The 14,749-nt window shown below is 45.1% G+C and overlaps 1 protein-coding gene across 5 annotated transcripts in view; it reads right to left on the bottom strand.

Moving 5' to 3' along the window:
- ebf1a (EBF transcription factor 1a) overlaps positions 1-14,749 on the bottom strand; it is a 489,857-nt gene that overhangs the window by 212,967 nt on the left and 262,141 nt on the right. For 4 of the 5 annotated variants that reach the window (XM_038795284.1, XM_038795286.1, XM_038795285.1 and 1 more), the window contains exon 8: positions 8,986-9,127. In XM_038795284.1, the coding sequence (XP_038651212.1) occupies positions 8,986-9,127 (142 nt within the window). The remainder of the gene's footprint in view (positions 1-8,985; positions 9,128-14,749) is intronic. The other variant, XM_038795283.1, reaches the window with a different exon arrangement.

Genomic DNA, 14,749 nt, shown 5'->3' with positions numbered 1-14,749 from the left:
AACAACAAAACCTTGCATTTATATAAGGTGCTTCACGGGGGCATGAAAAACAGACAGTAGGACAGCATGGTGGCACAGTGGTTAGCACTGCTGCTTCACGGCCCGAGGTCCCAGGTTCGATCCTGGCTCTGGGTCACTGTCCGTGTGGAGTTTGCACATTCTCCCCGTGTTTGCGTGGGTTTCGCCCCCACAACCCAAAGATGTGCAAAGTAGGTGGATTGGCCACAATAAATTGCCCTTAATTGGAAAAAATTAATTGGGTACTCTAAATTAAAAAAAGAAAACAGTGTGCTAACTGGTTTTAAACTTTCCTGTTATGAAAACTGGCTTTGTAGTTTTTTTTTCTCTAAAAATAACTTGTGACAATTTCAAGGTTAAAGGCAACGCAATGCATTCAGGAAGACATTGGGCATAATTTCAGTTGGTTCACATCCACAGTTCATACCTAGTTATTTTTTTGTCATTTCCAGGGCACTGTGTGTAGTGTATGAGCTAGTGTGGGGAGGTGGGGGATGCAAGTAGCTGCAAAGAAGGTGCCAGTTTATGAGGTCAAAACAGAGTAAGAACAAGTAGTGAGGAATGTGACTGTCCAGGCACTGTTCCTGTTATTCTGTGAGAATGATAAACAGCAATCATCCACTTCAGAAACTTGAACTTGAAGAACAGAAAAAAAGGTAACTGTGCATAAATGTATATGTGTGCATGTGTGCCTGTGTGTATGTGCACGAGTGTACCAACATGTGTGTGTATACATTTGTGCATGTGTGTATGCATTTGTGTGTATATTCATAAGTGTGTGTGCATCTGTGTGTATGTGTATGTTTTTGTGTGTGTGTCTGTGCTGTGTATATGTTTGTGTGTGTGTGTACATGCTTGTGCTGTGTATATGTTTGTGTGTGTGTGTACATGCTTGTGCTGTGTATATGTTTGTGTGTGTGTGTACATGCTTGTGCTGTGTGCATATGTGCATGCATATGCATGTGTTGTGTATGAGTATGCATATGTGCATGCATGTGTATGTGCATCTGCATGTACGTATATGCCATGTGCGTCTGTGCTACGGGTGTGTATGTACCATGTGTGTGCATATGCCATTTGTGTGCATGTGCTGTGTCCATGTGTGTGTGTGTGTATGTACATATGACTCAAGATGTGTGTCAGGCCCCGTGTAAATAGGTCCTAATGCACTACCCTTCGTGGGAATGTCCTGGGAAGTTTCCGATAGGAAATTCCCCTGCTCCTGCGTCTCTCTGCGAAGAGATTTGGGGCAGTTCCATAGGACGTAACAAAATCATTACCCAGGAAATGTTAGACAGATTAAAACCGAGTCTAACACCAGAATAACTCCAGAGCTGACTCCCCCAATCACTCACACTGCACCCAGCAGCCCCCTCTCGACCCCCCTGACTCCCCTCCAACCCAACTATCCTCCCAATCACCCAACTACACCTCTGACCCTCCCCGACTATCCCCCAGCACCCAGTCTACGCCCCACATAGTGATGCGACTACTCCTGACCCACCTCCCACTCACCCACCCACTACCTTACCCACCTGCCACCCTATTTAGCTGCCACCTCACGCACCCTACCCTTCACTAACATTGATGTGGAGATGCCGGCGTTGGACTGGGGTGAGCACAGTAAGAAGTCTTACAACACCAGGTTAAAGTCCAACAGGTTTGTTTCCATCACTAGCTTTCGGAGCACTGCTCCTTCCTCAGGTGAATCCACATGTTGAGATTTGACTTCAACAGTAGCACAAACAAGTCAGAAATATATTTTACAGCACACCTGATTTATATAAATAAAAGGGCAGCACGGTAGCATTGTGGATAACACAATTGCTTCACAGCTCCAGGGTCTCAGGTTCGATTCCGGCTTGGGTCACTGTCTGTGCGGAGTTTGCATAGCCTCCCCGTGTGTGCGTGGGTTTCCTCCGAGTGCGCCGGTTTCCTCCCACAGTCCAAAGATGTGCAGGTTAGGTGGATTGGCCATGATAAATTGCCCTTAGTGTCCAAAATTGCCCTTAGTGTTGGGTGGGGTTACTGAGTTATGGGGATAGGGTGGAGGTGTTGACCTTGGGTAGGGTGCTCTTTCCAAGAGCCGGTGCAGACTCGATGGGCCGAATGGCCTCCTTCTGCACTGTAAATTCTATGATAATTGACTGTGGCCTCGACGAGAGCTATTTTTAGCTTTAGTTGAATTCAAGACACTGGTAGGGTGAATTAAGTGATGCAGTCCCGTATTGACTAACACTCACGTTGAACCTCAAAACCTACTATATGGAAGCTAGTGCCGTAAAAAGAGGGTGAGTCCCGCCTTCCCCACATCTATACAGTGCTGCAACTGGGTGACCTGATGGAGGCCGCACACGGCATTTCTGGTAAAGCCAGGTTCAAAAGACCCGGCAAGAAATCCAGCGCAGGATCGGAGGGGGACAAAGTCCAAACGGAGGAGCAATCCTCCTCCGAAGATCCGGAACAATGAATCCATGCAACGATAATCTAACTTTTAATAGGAGATGGGGCTTGTAAAAAAGCCAACCAGGAAATGATAGTAATTTCAGAAAGGGAGACAGAAGACAGCATTAATTAATGAAATAGGGTCTTTTCAGACATGCTTGTGGCATGCCAAGACCGTAAGCCTTTCAAGGTGTTCGAATATTAGCCCTGAGATATCTAACACCCCACAAGCTTTTTACTTCATTTCCACATGTTGAGATTTGACTTCAACAGTAGCACAAACAAGTCAGCAATATATTTTACAGTCCACCTGATTTATATAAATAAAAGGGTCTGCCAATTGACTGTTGCCTCGTCGAGAGCTATTTTTAGCTTTAGTTGAATGCGAGACACTGGTGGGGTGAATTAAGTGATGCAGTCCCGTATTCAGCATTGCAGGTTACACAGCAATGCAGTGCAGTAGCAGCAGTGTGTACCATTGACAAGATGCACTGCAGGAACTCATCAAGGCTCCTCAGGCAGCACCTCACAAACCCCCGACTGCTACCATCTAGAAGGATGAGGGCAGCAGACACATGGGAATAACACCACCTGGAAGTTCCCCTCCAAGCCACACACCATCCTAAATGGGAAATATATCGCTGTTCCTTCACTGTTACTGGGTCAAAATCCTGGAACTCCCTCCCTAACAGCACTCTGTGTGTACCTACACGACATGAGCTGCAGCAGTTCAAGATGAAGGCTCACCACCACCTTTTCAAGGGCAAATAAGGATAGCGACACCCATATCCCATGAAAGATTTTTCTAAAGAACAGGCAATATTCTAGATCTTTAGTGACTTGGACTGTGCAAAGGACCTCCTCCTGCATTGAGATTGTTGATTCTTCTGATGTACTGTTCCACAGGCATCTCACATGTGAGGCTAGGCAATGAATTTCTATAGGCTTTTCGATTGCAAAGGTTTAACCCCTCCTGCTCATGCCCCACTGCCAAACCCGTGCACTTCCCAGCAGAGGTTGGGCACAGGCAATCAGACTGATTTAGCATCTCCCTACCCTCAGGGGCACCAGCATAAAGGTAGCGCCACTACCATTAAGGTTGACTAATAAAGGAGCCACATTATATAGTGCTTCTGCTCGAGATCATTGGGTAGCACCATAGAGAGTAGGGTGAGACAGCGGGTGAGCAGCAAGGCAGAAATGAAGAGCTCTGGGCAGCACGGTGGGGCAGTGGTTCGCATTGCTGCCTCACGGCGCCGAGGTCCCAGGTTGGAACTCGGCTCTGGGTCACTATCCGTGTGGAGTTTGCACATTTTCCCTGTGTTTGCGTGGGTTTCGCCCCCATAACCCAAAGATGTGCAGGGTAGGTGGATTGGCCACGCTAAATTGCCCCTTAATTGGAAAAAATGAATTGGGTACTCTAAATTTATTTTGTTTTAAATAAATGAAGAGCTCTATTGAGTTTAGCATTTTCAATTCCGAATTCCAAATACCAGGAATTCTCAAAACAGTTAGCACATTCATACATGACTGACACCTAAACTGTTGTCTGTAATTGGGGAAACATGAAAAAATCCCAACAGATGTAATGGACACAGTTTAGACCAGTGGTGATTTTGAGACATAAAACTGATGGCGAATTCCCCAAACCATGTACTTATCCCCCTTCAACAACCTAAACAATAGGAGACTGCAGTTGAGATCTATATCAGGGACCCCTTCAGCACTCTCAAACTTTGTCGCAGTTTTGTGCATAGCCCATCATCTGAAATTTCTAACTCTTATGAAACTAGGAGGGTATAATTGTTTGGCTAATTGGGATAACAGATCAGCACATTCTGCTAATTCAATCTCATTTGCTTATGCCAATTAAGTTAATTAGAAAATAGACTTCCCTCCATAATGGCAAATCCTTAAGAACAATCTTTATAAAACTTAAGAGAGTATAATTGTTATGCCATTATGGATAACTTATGAAGAAATTATGCTAATTGTATCTAATTTACATATGAAATTGAACCAATTAGAACATAATTTTCCCTCACAACTCAATTTGAGAGTACAGGTGATGCCACTAATACTCCCCTAACTTTTGCAATGTTATGGTGAAGCTTTATGAAGTAGCTGATTAAATTAAATCCACATTTTTCATATTTCTTACAAAGAATCCAGTTTGACTGCTTGGTACACACATTGGCCTTTATACAATTGAATAGTATAAAAAAAAGTAAGGTTCCCATAGTCCCAGATGACCAAAGGCTGCTTTCCCTTTTGAGGGGGAGAGCTAACTGTGATGATTTAACCTGAGGATCACCACACCTCAAGCGAGGGGCAAGGTTGAGATGGTGGGGCCTTCATGAATAACCTCAGCACTGTTGGCCTCACTCTGCATCACAAACCAGCTGTCCAGCCAACTGAGCTAAACCGGTTACCACATGCATGACCCAATAGCAAATTAGGTGCATGTTCATACAGTGCATTGGATTGGACGTCTGATTCCAAAGGCCATAGTTTGAAGGCCCATTCCAGAAATTTGAGAGCATCGTTTAGGACGACACTTCCGTGCAGTTCTGTCACTGTACTTTGGTGAATGCCATCTTTCAGGTGAGACATCGGACCAGGACCAAGTCTTCCCTCTGAGATGGGGAACTATTCTGAGGCACTCTGTCAAGGAGAGGAGCTAAGTTTTCCCAAGTGTCCGAACCAATATTTATCCCTCAACTCACAGAATTAATCGTCACTTTCGCAATTGTAATAAAATAATTAATAAAGGATTAATCAAGCAAAGCCAACACATATTTGTTAAGGGCAAATTATGTGCAGCTAACTTGATCGTGCTTCATGGATGAGGCAACGGAGATGTTGGATGAGGGTAATGCTGTTGATGTGGGTTACATAGACTTCCAAAAGGCAATTGTTAAAGTGCTGCAGAACAGACTTATGAGCAATGTCAGAGCTCAAAAATCAAATGGACAGTAACAACATGGATTTGGCAGCATGGTGGCGGCGTGGTTAGCATTGCTGCCTCACGGCGCCGAAGACCCAGGTTCGATCCTGACCCCGGCTCACTGTCTGTGTGGAGTTTGCATATTCTCCCCGTGCCTGCATACGATCACCCCCACAACCCAAAAAGATGTGCAGGGTAGGTGAATTGGCCATGCTAAATTGCCCCTTAATTGGAAGAAAAGAATTGGATACTCTAAATTTATTTTAAGGGCAGCACAGTGGTGCAGTGGTTGGCATTGCTGCCTCACGGCGCTGAGGTCCCAAGTTCGATCCCGGCTCTGGGTCACTGTCTGTGTGGAGTTTGCACATTCTCCCCGTGTTTGCATGGGTTTCGCCCCCACAACCCAAAGATGTGCAGGATAGGTGGATTGGCCACGCTAAATTGCCCATTAATTGGAAAAAATGAATTGGGTACTCTAAATTAATATATTTTTTTTTAATTATTTTTAAAAAGTAACAACATGGATATTAAATTGTAACAGAGAATAGTGATGAATGGCGGTTTTTCAGACTAGAGGAAGGTTTATAATGGCGTTCCCCAGGGGCCAGTTTTAGGAACCCTGGTCTTCCTGATATATATTAATGACTCAGACCTTGGTATGAATTTCAACATTTGCAGATGACACAATATGTGGAAATATTGTGAACTGTAATGACGGTAGTGATAGACCTCAACAGGACACAGACAGGTTGGTAGAAGGGGTAGATAACCAGCAGATGAGACTTAATACCGAGAGGTGTGAGGTGATTCATTTTGGTAGGAAGAACATGGCAAGACAATAAAAAAAGAAAGGGTACAATTCTAAAAGGGGTGCAGGAGCAGAGGCATCTAGGATATAAATGCACAAATTATTGAAGGTGGCATGGTAGGTTGAGACAGTGGTGAAAAAAGGATGCGAGATACTGAGGCAGAAAGTACAAAAGGGGCATTGAATACAAAAGCAAGGAAGTTATAATGAACTGCATGAAACACTGGTTCAGCTCCAACTGAACCAGTTCTGGGCACTAGACTTTAGGAAGGATGTGAAAGCACTAGAGAGTGTGCAGAAAAGATTCACAAGAATGGTTCCAGGGATGAGGAACTTCAGTAACGTGGGTGCATTGGAGAAGCTGGGTCTGTTCTCTTTGGAGAAGAGAAGGATGAGAGAAGATTTGATAGATGTTCAAAATCATGAGGTGTCCAGAGAAAAACTGTTCCCTCTGGAAGGTTGGCAACAATAGGGCACTAATTTAAGCTGATTGACAAAAGATGCAAAGGCAACACGAGGAAGAGCTTTTTTTACGCAGCACGCGGTGAGGCTCTGGAATACACCGCCTGAGAGTGTGGTGGAGGCAGATTCAATTGTGGCTTTCGGACGAGAATTGGATTGTTAGCAGAATTTCTTTTTAAATTGCAGGGTTTTAGTGGAAAACGGGTGCGACAAGTGAATTGCTCTTGTAGCAGGCTGGCACAGACATGATGGGCTGAATGGCCTCCTCTTGCACTATAACCATTCCAAAGCCCTATGATTTTATGACTAACTATTATCATGTACATCAAAGCTATTTGTGAGATCTTGCTGTGCATAAACTGGCTACAATGTTTCTCTACATTATAATGGGATTTAATTGGCCATAAAGTACTTTAGTACTGTGGTCTGGAAAGGTAATATAGATATGCAAGTTGTTTCTTTTGATAATATATTGGATGCTTGGTCCTGTATTGGTTCATTGGGTCTACATTGTATTGTATTAGGGGCTGGTTTAGCACAGTGGGCTAAACAGCTGGCTTGTAATGCAGAACAATGCCAGCAGCGCGGGTTCAATTCCCGTACTGGCCTCCCCGAACAGGCGCCGGGATGTGGCAAATAGGGGCTTTTCACAGTAACTTCATTGAAGCCTACTTGTGACAATAAGTGATTATTATTATTGGACGATTGGGTCTATAATAGTTCAAATGGTTGGTTTACAGTACTTTGGACACTTGACTCTATCATAAAAGGAGATGATTAACCCTTGCATGTTGCTTTGACATCTAAGTTGGCAATGGCAGGGCGTAATGTAAAGAAGCTTCCATGGTTCAGTTCCTGATCCGTGTTGTGTTAGTCTATCCCTGTATAGTCGCAATGCTATTACACTTGGCCTTGGGGACTTTAGGCTTGAGAGGAGAAAATGCCTCAGTGCCTGCCTTTGTTGAAAATATAAATTCAGTGTGGAGTCTAGGCAATCCCTGGGAAGAAGAGTGAGGAGTTCAATGAAAGAAGAAACCCTGGCGAGAGAGGCCATCAAATTTGTCAAGAGGTAAATCAGGAACCAAAGTGAGGTGAGGAGTTTCCCTGCTTTGAGACTGTGGAAAATGTGGTGAAGAAGATTTTGCACTGTTACTGCAGCATAGATGCTATTGCACTTTAGTGCGTGAGAGGAAACATTAATAAATAGTCGCTCCAGGGTCCAAAACAGTCAGGAGGCTTAATGATGAGGACAGGTGCCTTGGATGGGAGCGCATTCCTTCATCAAATCCCACAGTTGTGCACTTAGCTCCTATAACATGGTCTGCAGCGTAAGTGAAACAATTTTGCACAAATGGGATATGAAGCGAGACTACCAACTTCTAAGCTGACCTGAGCATTGGCAAATCACTTATGACTGAGCAAAGTCATTTCAAATCATCAGTCTTTGGTTTGTTGTGTACTTGTAATCAATTAACATAATTTTGAGGATTATACTATAAATGAGAGATTACATTTATCAGTAAAGCTTGAACAGACTGGAGCGCCTTCCTCTGTTTCAGGGAATAACCGGATTAGAGTGCTTTTGAAAGGGTTTGATAACGTAGGCTCAGGGCAATGAGGGAGTTCCCAAATGAGAGGCCTTCAATATAAGAGTCAGAAACCAAATAGGGAAAGTCAGGAGAACTATCCCTGCCCAAAATGTGGAGCTCGCTATCTCAAGTAGGCTGAGGCAATTAACATTAATGCGTTTAAGGGAATGTTTATCAGTATGTTGGGGGTGGGGGTTGGCTAGATGGTTAGACTGAGGATCAGATTAATGGCAACATCAAGCAGTTTGAACTCCATTCCGGCTGAGATAGTCTTGGGGCCTGCCTCATCACCCTATCCGCAACAAAGGAAAATCACAGCGCATTGTCTGCGGATTGATGGATAATCGCCAATGATCTGCCTTTGGGCAGAGAACTGAAGGAGAGGTAGAATGAGGACGAAAGGAACACAAGGATATGTTAATCAGGTTATATGAAGTTGGGAGGAAAACGATATGTGTGGAACATAAGCATGGTTATAGACGATTTGGAACAAATGGGCTGTATCTGTGTTTTAGAGTTCATGTAAATTCTACTGAAATGCTGCCTATTTGTTCCAGCGACTGCTGTCACTTTAACTGCATATCCGAGGAAACAGAAAGTGCCAGAGATGTTGCAGCCGGAACACTCAAACACAGAACTTCACAAGCATTTACAAGTTAGGTGCTGGGGATGGGAGGGGGAGTTTTAACGTTAACCAATGAAAATGATATGCCTACCATGTTCCAGATAAGAGGGCGTACCTTCAGAGGGATCGAGCCTTCGAGCCCTCCGACCGTGTTTAGAGTTGTTGTGGACGAACATGTTGTCGGAAATGGCCAGCACATGGCCATCCACGTTCACCGTTGTGGCGACAACGACCTGTGGAGGGAGAAATTGAAAGGACGTTAGAGAGATGATGCATCATTCCAGAGACTAACCCGCAATGATGGGTGTTCCAGAGCCAACCCTACCCTGCTCAATCATATTGTTCCGGAGAAGGGAAAAATAAACAATCAAATTCAGAAGTAAAAGTGAATTAAGAAAACAATGCCAGGTTCCTGGAGCAGGGAGAAGGAAATGGAAGTAGGATACCTTATCGGGACAGAGAGAGTAAACCTGGGCAGTACTTTCAGAGACACTAGGGCAAAGGTATAGGTTCATGAGGGGAAGTTTTGGACAAATATGGAAAGATTTCTTCACACAGAGGGTGATCAGTCGGGAGAAGAAGTTTCCAGAAAGGGTAGTTGAAGCCTGGACATTCCAATAGTTCAAGAAGCAACTCAATGGGAAGGTCATAGGGTCAGTAGTCAGAAAGGATAAGGTGAAAAGATCTTCTTCATCATAACCTATCTTGTGAGCACTTGCTCCAATTCTGGTCTACCCATTTCTGGTGTACATTAAATACTGTCACATCTCATTAAGCTGTTTGCTAAATTTGCTGATGACACAAGGATAGGTAGAAAAGTAGAATGTAAGTAGGCTCCAAAAAAATATAGATAGGTTAAGTGAGTGGGCACATATTTGGCAAATGTAGGAAGATGTGAAATTGCCCATTTTGGCAGGAAGAATAAAAAAGAAGCTTATTATCTAAATGGCAAAAAATTGCAAAGCTCAGAGGTGTAGAGCGATCTGGGTATCCTCAGTGCACAAATCACAAAAGGCTAATATATAGAAAGCAATTAGGAAAGCTAACAGTGTGTTATCATTTATTGTGAGGGGAATTAAATACAAAAGTAGAAGGATTATCCTCCAGTTGTACAGGATACTAGTGAGGCTACATCTGGAGAACTGTGTGTAGCATTGGTCACCTTATTTTAGGATATAAATGTTTTGGAAGCCGTTCAGAGAGGGTTTACCAGAATAATACCTGGAATGGGTAAAGTTGTCGAATGAGGAGAGGCTGGGCAGGCTAGGCTTACATCCGCTGGAGTTTAGAAGAGTAAGAGGCAACTTGATTGTAACATACAAGATCCTGAGGGATTCTGACTGGTTGGATCTGGAGAGGATGTTTCTCCTTGTGGGAGAACTTAGAATTAGGGATCGCTGTTTAAAAGTAAGGGGTTGTTCATTTAAAATGGAGATGAGGTGAATTTCTTTCTCTCAGAGGGTTGTGAATCTTTGGAACTCTCTTCCTCAAAAGGCAGTGGAAGCAGAGTCTTTGAATATTTTTAAGGCAAAGGTGGATAAATTCTTGATAAACAAGGGGATGATCGGTTATTGGGGGTAGGCAAGATGCAGATTTCAGGTTACCATCAGATCTTATTAAATGGCACAACAGGCTCGAAGGACTGAATGGCCTTCTCCTGCTCTTTGTTCGTATATCCGTATGGACAAAAGGCCCAGGATCCCTCTTGGGTCAGGGCTGAGTTATCCAATCTCTTCCGGATTTTGATTGTAGCCTTTGCTGAGGCAGGATATGGACAGTTGACTCCTGAACAATGCGTAAAATTCCCTTTGTTGAATGTGTACAGATGTGGATGTTGAGTAAGGATAGGATCCATAGTCGCCTGGCCTCCTCACGTCAACTCTGCTGACTCTTTGTGAATAAGTGTGACTCACACAAGACAATGGAAGTTGCAGGAATCTTGGGACCTTGTCTCAAAAACAAAACAAAGTGTCTCCAAGTGAGAAGGGAAAAAGAAAGCTGGTAGAATTTTCTTAGCTTACAACTGCTGTCAACCTGAGTTCATTCAAAACTCTGATGCTAACACCCCTGTTCTCACTGAGCTACATTGGCTCCTAGTTTGGCAACATCCTTGTGACATCAGACAGATGGGCGACTACCAGATGGACTAACAAATGAATGATTGATTACAATAAGAAACTATTCATGGAGAGTGAGATAAAAGCCACCATCTTCCAAGACTCCAAATTCCAACTGTATGGGAATCTGTGCTCCGCCCACAGGTTTCGCACGCCCAGATCCCATTCACAAATTGGGTCACATGACCCTCTGGAGACACCTCACACCCCTCCCCCTTGAAGGGGCATGCTACCACAATCCTGATCATCCATCTGTTCAGATCCCTCCATGGCCTTACCACACCTAGCTCTGTTATCAACACCAGCCCCTCAAATCACAGAGGTATCTGTACTCCTCTAAATCTAGTTTCTTGAGCATCTGCATTTTTATCTGTTGTAGTGTTGTCTTTATGCCAGGGTCCTGAATTTTTGAACTCCCTCCTCAAAATATCTCTGCCTCCCTGCCTCTCTTTCTTACTTCAAAATGCTCCTTAAAGTCTACCTCTTTGAGAAAGTATTTTGTCCCCTGCTTTAAAATTTCCTAATGGAGCTGTTGAATTCATGGGAAAGACTTTTGAGGTGTTTTCTTATGTTAAAGTTGCTATATTAATACATTGTTTTTTTATTAAAAGGCAGTATTCCATGGGACCTTAATAATCTGGGCCAATGGGCAGCACGGTGGCCTAGTGGTTAGCACAACCGCCTCACGGCGCTGAGGTCCCAGGTTCGATCCCGGCTCTGGGTCACTGTCCGTGTGGAGTTTGCACATTCTCCCCGTGTCTGCGTGGGTTTCGCCCCCACAACCCAAAGATGTGCAGGGTAGGTGGATTGGCCACGCTAAATTGCCCCTTAATTGGAAAAAATAATTGGGTAATCTAAATTTTAAAATAAATAAATAAATAATCTGGGCCAATACAATTTACAAGTTTGGAGAGAGAATATCAGCAGGTCGATAGTCAAAGAGGGTACAGCAGCCAGTCCAAACACCATTTCAGTATCTCATATGCGCCATCCTGGCTGGGGTTGCAAGGTAGTTGACATTTCCACTCTTCCTTCATGTTGCAAAATGCCATTTGGGCCAGTTGTGAAAAGGATGAACTTGCAATTCAATAGCGCCTTTTTGTAACCTCAGGATCTACAAAAACCCTTGAAGACATCTGTAGTACTGTGTACAACATTGGTCTTCTTATTTAAGGAAAGAAGGCTCAGAAGACTGATAGCAGGAATGGGCGGGTTGTCCTATGGGGAAAGACTGGAGGGGTTTGGTCTGTATCCACTGGAGTTCAGCAGAGAAAGAGGTGACTTGATCGAAACCGTTAAGGCCCTGAGGGGAGTTGGCATGGTGGATATGGAGAGGATGTTTCCTAATGTCGAATAATCTAGAACTAGGGGTCATTGTTTAAAAATAAGGGATCACTGTTTTAGGGAGATGAGGAGAGATCTTGGGCGTGATTTAACGGCCTTGTCGTACCTGGCGAGAATCCATGTGTGCCGGTTCGATCGCGGAAGCAGCCTAAATCAGGAACCTTGCCAAACGCCAAGCAGTTTGCAATCGAACCGGCTTGCTCCCATTGGAGGATTCCGGAATTCGCCAAGGCGTGGCGAGAAAACAATAATCACCAATTATGGCCAATGCCCATCTCATAAATGAGATGGTCGCCTAATCCAACGATCTCCTGAGATTAAACGGACTCGCCAGCGAGAGATTGCATGAGCGACGATTAGTACTGGTCCACACAAACGAGGACCAGGCAGAACGGCACCTGGAGGGTCTTCCAGGCCATTGGAGGCCAGTGGGTGGTCAGGGCAGGGTGGTATCCTGGCTCCCCCCTGGCACCCGGGCACCTTGGCACCACCACACTGGCGCTGCCAAGGTGCCAGGGTGGCGCTGCCAAGGTGCCAGGGTGGCACTGCCAGGCTGGCAAGAACATTGACAGGGTGCAACTGTGTCAGTGCCAGGATGCCCAGGTGCTGGGTGGCACTGCCAAAGGTTTAGGCCTGAGGGGATCAATGCCCATGAGAGGAGAGATGAGGGTGACTATGGAGGGTGGGGGTTGAAGGGCGAGCATGGGTGGCCTCCGCAATGTTGGGAGGATGCAGGATGGGGGTTCCAGAAAGGGGGAGGCCGAAAGGGGGTGCACGACAGGCTGAAAGGGGTGTTCCCATGGGGGGGTGGGGCAACACCCATGTGTGCGGGATGTGACACTGCCCGTGGGTGGGGGGATGGGAGAACCCGAGCTCATTTAGAAATCGGGGGCATCCTTCCAAACTGGTGGCCCGATCTGAAGAGCCGGTCTGGCCAGCAAGCCCAGCTCCGCAGTACTCAAAATAATCTAAGTGTGGGCTAGACTGGGGAGAAACTCACTACAGCCTGACATGGCCATCGAGGAGCTCATGGGAAACCCGTTAAACTGCGCCCCATTTCTCAGAGGTGTGAATCTCTGGAACACTCTTTCTCAAAAGGCAGTGGAAGCAGAATCTTTTAATATTTTTATATTAATTTAAAAAAATGTAATTTCTATCAATTTAGAATACCCAATTCTTTTTCAAATTAAGGGGCAATTCAATGTGGCCAATTCATCTACCCTGCACATCTTTGGGTCGTGGGGATGAGACACACGCAAACACGGAGAGTGACCCGGGGCCTGGATCGAACCCGGGTCCTCAGCGCCGTGAATCTTTGAATATTTTGAAGGCAGAGCGGGATAGATTCTTGATTAACAAGGGGGGGGGGGTGAAAGGTTATCGGGGGTAGCACGGTAGCATGGTGGTTAGCATAAATGCTTCACAGCTCCAGGGTCCCAGGTTCAATTCCCGGCTGGGTCACTGTCTGTGCGGAGTCTGCACGTCCTCCCCGTGTGTGCGTGGGTTTCCTCCGGGTGCTCCGGTTTCCTCCCACAGTCCAAAGATGTGCGGGTTAGGTGGATTGGCCATGCTAAATTGCCCGTAGTGTCCTAAAAAGTAAGGTTAAGGGGGGGTTGTTGGGTTACGGGTATAGGGTGGATACGTGGGTTTGAGTAGGGTGATCATTGCTCGGCACAACATCGAGGGCCGAAGGGCCTGTTCTGTGCTGTACTGTTCTATGTTCTATGTTCTAAAGGAATGTGGGGTTGAGGTTACAATCAGATCAGCCATATGTTATTGAATGGGGAGCAGGCTTGAGGGGTTTCTCCTGATTTGTATGCACAAACAATGAAGTAGTTTTTTGAAGAGGAGTCACTGTTGCAATGTCGGAGCCAATTTACACACAGTCGGCTCGCACAAACAGCAATGTGATGGTGACCGCATAATTTGTTTATGTTGCTACATGGCCTCCTTCTGTTCTTCTGTGAGAGGGATTTCCATTTGGATATTGAGGTTGAGCCAAATCAAGGGGAGGAAAGATAGTTTCACGTGCTTGCTTGGCATATCTTAAAGCACAGTCAGCTTCAAGTGGCTTCAGGATGCAACACCATTAGAGATTTTCAAGGACAGTTAGAATCCCTGAAGGAACACGTGGCCCAATGAAATTGGTGTGAACTTCAATGAGGCAGAACAGGATGTAACTACACAGGGCATGCACTGCAGTTAAAGCTGCACAACCCTGTGTGCATTTTTAGCAATCCTCACAATTTATTTGCAAACAGATATGTGTTTCGTACGTGACTTGGATGATAAAACCTTGAGTTCCGGTTCATTGCTGTGGAGGTCAAAGTACATCAGGCACATAGTTAAGAAAACTGATTGAAAAGAGGCTGTTTGCTGAAAGGGACAATCGTC

This window comes from Scyliorhinus canicula, chromosome 4, assembly GCF_902713615.1.
Source record: "Scyliorhinus canicula chromosome 4, sScyCan1.1, whole genome shotgun sequence".
Lineage (NCBI taxonomy): Eukaryota > Metazoa > Chordata > Chondrichthyes > Carcharhiniformes > Scyliorhinidae > Scyliorhinus > Scyliorhinus canicula.
The sequence above is the reverse complement of the archived record's forward strand: the minus strand, read 5'-3'. Positions and strand labels throughout refer to the sequence as shown.